This window comes from Scophthalmus maximus, chromosome 17 (genome assembly GCF_022379125.1).
Source record: "Scophthalmus maximus strain ysfricsl-2021 chromosome 17, ASM2237912v1, whole genome shotgun sequence".
NCBI classification, from domain to species: domain Eukaryota; kingdom Metazoa; phylum Chordata; class Actinopteri; order Pleuronectiformes; family Scophthalmidae; genus Scophthalmus; species Scophthalmus maximus.
The window spans coordinates 15,054,846-15,060,502 of record NC_061531.1 but is presented as its reverse complement, the minus strand read 5'-3'; the positions used below and the strand labels follow the sequence as shown (position 1 = coordinate 15,060,502).

Below are 5,657 nucleotides of genomic sequence, written 5' to 3'. Positions count from 1 at the left end.
TATATGTGTATATGTGTGTGTGTGTGTGTGTATACATATTACGAGTTCATCTATTGCTGATGTTGTACAACTTGGCACTAATATATCATTATTTTACTCTTTAAGAAATATTAAATTGATATCTGATTGTTATTGTCATGCCACCTGGGTTATCCAATGGTCTAAATAAAGTAACAAAAATGGGGGGAAAGTCATCACTGTTGCGTATAGATGCATAATATATATTTTTTTCACAGATATTCAAAATAATGATGATAAGCAAATAGGACAAATACTTCCTTGTTTGTCTTGATGTAAGAGCCCTGGATGTTTCCAGACTGTTCCAACATCTGTTTGACCCAAAGCCACACCTGCAGTGACGTCATTTCCCCCCGACGTCGCTTGCGTCGCTGGTGGGCGGAGCGTGTGCGCGTGACACATCAAATCTGAACGACAACATCTCGCAGACGGACGGTGTCGCTCGGGGGTCCACGGTCGAACATCGCCGCTGTCAGAGGGAGAAGACGACTCGGTCAAGTCCCGGTGACTCTGGAGGAGTCGAGACAACGTCGCGCTCCTCTTCTACCACGACACCAACGGGAGTCGGTGAGTAAGAAACAGCGCCCTATCAGATGGATGCAGCTGCTAGCTGACTCAGCTAACGGAGCTAACAGGGCAGCGGGTGTGATAGATCGATACGACGCTTTTTTTACTCCACATTCTTTATTTTTATTTGAAGAGGAACGTTGAATTATTTTTTTCTGGACTTCGCAGCTTTATCTGAAAATGTCTGCCTCTTTTAAAAAAAAAAATATATATATATATTTTCTTTAGCTTAGCACCAATCAAGCTAGCCGCTAGCATCTATGTTCATAATAAACAAGTGTTAGCTGATGACTTGGTCCAATCGCACTCGCTCCCGGTCGCTGTTCGTCACATTGCGTCACGACCGTGGGCAGGGGGAGCTGTGGTTATGTGACCGACCTGGTCGTTCAGAGTAGCCGAGCTCAGGACGCTCTCCGTGGGGGAAGCGCAACTTCTGTTTTCCTCCCACGGGATCGGGGACGACGTCTGCTAGCGAGCTGAAACTAGCATCGCCACTAAGTTGGCTCCACAGCAAGCCCCCGTCTCTGACACAACGCGAGCCAGTTAACGAACTTAACGATGACATCGCTATTTCTGTAGCTAGCTTAAGCTTTAGCTAGCATGCACAGTGAGTCCACCCCGAGCGACAGAGTCGACATTTCATCTGGCTCAGTTTGGGAGTGAAGCAATGAAACCACTTTGTTTGTGTTCCCTCCTCCAGGTTGTTGACATTGTGCAGCTGTCTGCTGCGGAGGACTTTCTGTGATGGAGTTTCCAGATTTAGGTGAACACTGCTCCGAGAAGACCTGCAAGCGTTTAGGTGAGCCCAGTATCTGAAATATAGTATTTTGAATTGCTTGTTTACCACCGTTTGATTTAATCTTTAAAGATCTTAAAACTTATACTAAATACTTGGAATTGCAGATTTTCTTCCTATGAAATGTGATGCCTGTCAAGAGATTTTCTGCAAGGACCACATAACCTATGCAACTCACAAATGCACATCGTCCTATAAAAAGGTAACACATAATGTTTCGTTTAGTAAAATACACAAAATACAAACGTATCCACTCGTGTAAAGATTTTTTTTTGCCATTTCATATGCAAGAATGCTCAAATAAAGTATATACAATCGTTCATACTTTTATTAACTTGAGATTTTTTTTATCAAAATAAGATTGAGGTTAACTAACCTATAGTATTCGCAAAAATAGGAGTCTTTGCAGATTCTTATCAGTTTTGCTTCACATTTTGATACGCGGTTGGATTTGTCATATTGTCTATCCTGTCATGTTTCGTATTCTTCGTCAAAGTTCAGCTTCAACAAGAGAAAAAACAGAATCTGATGGTGTCCTATATCTTGTCTTGGATTCAGTTGACACATCAGTGTGGTAATATATATATTTATTCTTGAAAATCTTTAAATCTTTGTTTGTTTGAAACATAACATTTCTAGGATGTCCAGGTCCCAGTTTGTCCTTTGTGCAACATCCCCATTCCCATCAAGAGAGGGGAGATGCCTGACATTAAAGTTGGCGAACACATTGATCGCGACTGCAAATCGGACCCTGCTCAAAGAAAGAGAAAAGTACGTATCTGATACATAGAAATTAAATTACAAATTGTAAATTCGAACGTGAAATAAATGACTTTCCATCTCCCTTTTGTTTTAGATTTTCACAAACAAATGTTCTAAAGGAGGCTGTAAGCAGAAGGAAATGATGCGCGTGACCTGTGACCAGTGCCGTTTAAATTACTGTCTTAAACACCGGCACCCGTTAGACCATGATTGTACGACCGATGGGAAACCTCTGTCCAAAACCGGGTGGGTACAGTGACACTTACACCATCAGATAATTCTGTATTTTCACTTGGAAATATCCTAGTAAGTAATGGTTGACTTATTACCGTTGTCTTTATATGTTTATCTTAGACATGCTGCTATGCTGAGGGCCCAAAGTTCTTCCTCCACCTCGGCCCCCAGCTCTAGTTCGTCCTCTTCAGGGAACTCCAGGCCTGTTTCCAACGGTGTGAGAGCAAACAACAGAGGCCACAGCAGTGGGTAAGCACGTCTATTCAGTCGATTCAAAATGTGAGATAGAAATAATTATTCTATTGACTTTTTTAAATAGATACCTAAAATGGTAATCATTCTGTCCTACTGGCCTCGATCTTTTAGGACTGCCCCGCGTATCCCTACCTCTGTGTCAGCTCAGAGTGTAATACCAGCTGCAGCTTCACTTCAGGCCGGCTTGGTACGCACGTGATTTACATGACGTCACCTGATTTAAAAAATGCCCCCAGTGTGAGTGAAAGGTAAACATGAGTGTGCTGTTCTGCTGCTGTGATTGCAGACGGAGGAGCAAGCTTTACAAAGGGCTCTGGAGATGTCTCTGGCTGAGTCGAGGCCGGCGGTTCAGCCGACCCTCAGGTGAGTTAACCTGCAACGCCAGAAATGCAGAAGAAAAAGTTCTGAAAAGATTGGATTTTAAACTAATGAAGCAACAATTAGTTAACCCACCAATTAATCAGCCATATTTGTTTCTTGTTTGCTGTACAACATGTCAGAGATATTATGAAATATTAATAATATTTATTGAATCCCAATGTGACATCAAATATTGTTTTGTCCAACCAAAATCCGACACCCAAAGAGGTTCAGTTTACTATCACACAATCAAAATCTAACGAATGAAAAGTAGTAATATAGATCAGCCATTGTAGCTTAAAAAAAGACTTCAATGGTTAAATTATGAGCAAAATCGCTGATGAACATTCTGTCAATCGACTTAACGATCAATTTGTTGTCAGATGTGTTGAATAGTCTCAACATGTGAGCAGACGTTTGTAACACAACCAGGAGTTTGGACTGTAATGTCACTTTAACCAAATCTTTCATGGGTCTGAACTCTGAAAGTTCCTTGAAGCTGTTTCAGTCCAGCCATAGATGGCTTCATTCGCAGCGAATTGTTTTAATATCTATGTGCATAATGGTTAATATCATTTGTCTTGGAAAAAATGCATTAGATGGCAGATTGCCTCCAGCAGGCGTCATTTCAGAATGGGCCGATCTGATTGTACGATCTAACAAAGGGAGGAAATGGCTCCACTGTTTGATTCTGGTTGGCAGCACCTTAAATAACTAGAAATTTTAATGGAAAGGCAAATTTTCATTATATTCACATGAGAGTTGCATAAGTCGCATGAAAATGCAATAAGGACATTTTTGAGTGCTCCTTCTACTTGTTTTAAGTGTTACTCATGAACAGGTTTTTGTGAATAAGTAGTGAGAAATAATAAAATGATGATATATATGTTATATCTATCAATGAGTTTTCAATCCCAAGTAATTCAAAGGCAGTTAAATATTTATAGTTTGACCACTATTCTAATCCAGATGTACTGACAGAATCCTCAGATTAAATTTGCAGTTTAAATTATCAGGTTTTAACTTTTATTTTAGTCAGTATCTTGAGTCTTGAGGTTTCTTCTTTTCCCTTTTCGTCCTCCAGCCCCCAGGAGCAGGAGGACCTCGCTCTGGCTCAGGCTCTCGCTGCCAGCGAGGAAGAGTTCCGACGGCAGCAGCAGAGACAACAGGTACCCGGAGCGCTTAGCAGTCAGTAGCATGCTAACAGGAAATCCATGTAGGTACACTGTTGTCATAGCAACCCTACTGTGGAGGACCGAAACTGCCAAATGTAAAAGTGGATTAATAAATGAATAATCAACTCAATATGTGATATTACATGAATTAAAAAAATTAGTAGGCAGTAATTAACTCAACACAATGTATTTATTTATTGATTTCCTTATATATTTGTCTTTGCATTAATTACCATTTATCAGCTACTATGTTATCTTAATATTTTACTAATTTTAGAATATATTTATGTTTATAAATAAATATGATTGAAAAATAATGAATGTAAAAAAAATGTTAATTTAATCATTAATACATTTAAAAGGAAATCTACATTTGAAAATTTGTAAAAAACAATTGAAAACTAAATAAATAGGGGAATTAGCATACAAGTAGATACATTCAGAAGCAAATTTAAACAGAAATATCAACATAAGTTGCATTTTATAAAGCAATGCCAACATTTTTCATATTTGTTTTTTCTTTTTTCATTTTGGTAGTTTTGGTCTTCCATACATATTCTCTCTTTAAAGATTCTTATTTGGCAGAAGACAAACAGCTCGTTTGCCTTTTAATACATTTTGTTTTCTGAAGTATGTGGAGTGAAATGAGTCTTTGGTTCTAACTTTTTTTTCCTTTTTTCTAGGGCAGAGAGTCGAAACAGTCCAACTGCAGCCTTTCTTAGTCATGGGCCTTTTAAACCACCATTTCAACTTCCAGCCGTGCTAATAACCTTCTAGAAACTGCACATCTGGGATATGAATATTCAGGATCAATGATTGTTACATGAAGAAATACTTTTGGAAGCTGCTCAGATGTTTACCGCCGCCTTCTTCTTCTTCTTCTACAACACAAGCACATATACCTTCCCAGCAGGATCGGTTCTTTTTACCAATGATTTGCTCTGTACGTATTTTATACGCTGATCATGATGAAATCCCATTATATTACCATATATAAATATTGAATAAATTATTTCAAATGATTTTCGCCTGAGTTTTTAATTCCTCCATTGATTCAGATTTGATGACACTATCAGGCCAACGGAGTTGAGAGGTGGAATAATCAAATGGTGGATTCAGACTTTCGGAAGGAGGGCTGGGTTTAGAAACTGCTTCTACTGTTAAGAAACTGCTCAGGTTTCAGACTTTTTTTGGGGGGGGGAGACTTTGGATATCTTTATTAAGCAAACTAAAGTTTATGTGGCTGACTCCTGTACAACAGAGTGAGAATGTTTAACAACGTCCTGTTATTCCCACTGTCGAGGATTTACTCTGTTTATTTACAGTTTCACTTCTTAATCAGGCAAATTTCATCACAGTGAAGGTCAGAGGACTGAGAAGTCATAAACAAAACAAGTAAATGATCAACAGTGTGCAGGTTTTTTTTTATTTTATTTCTAATGGTCTTTGATCTCACACACTTAATTATGTGGAAGAAATATTCACATAAT

The 5,657-nt window shown here is 38.9% G+C and overlaps 1 protein-coding gene across 3 annotated transcripts; it reads left to right on the top strand.

Moving 5' to 3' along the window:
- Positions 1 to 311: 311 nt before the first annotated feature.
- On the top strand, positions 312 to 5,189 carry zfand2a (zinc finger, AN1-type domain 2A). Of its 3 annotated transcripts, none has more exons than XM_035615724.2 (10): positions 312 to 585; positions 1,286 to 1,384; positions 1,489 to 1,583; positions 2,021 to 2,152; positions 2,238 to 2,389; positions 2,498 to 2,626; positions 2,744 to 2,819; positions 2,919 to 2,995; positions 4,077 to 4,161; positions 4,851 to 5,189. In XM_035615724.2, exons 2-10 carry the CDS (start codon positions 1,330 to 1,332, stop codon positions 4,887 to 4,889), a joined length of 840 nt encoding a protein of 279 aa, XP_035471617.1. In that variant the 5' UTR covers positions 312 to 585; positions 1,286 to 1,329; the 3' UTR covers positions 4,890 to 5,189. The 3 variants fall into 3 exon arrangements, with proteins under 3 accessions (XP_035471617.1, XP_035471619.1, XP_035471618.1); XM_035615726.2 differs by having other exon boundaries at positions 320 to 585; positions 4,077 to 4,208; XM_035615725.2 differs by lacking the exon at positions 312 to 585 and adding an exon at positions 870 to 1,192.
- The last annotated feature ends 468 nt before the right edge of the window (positions 5,190 to 5,657 follow it).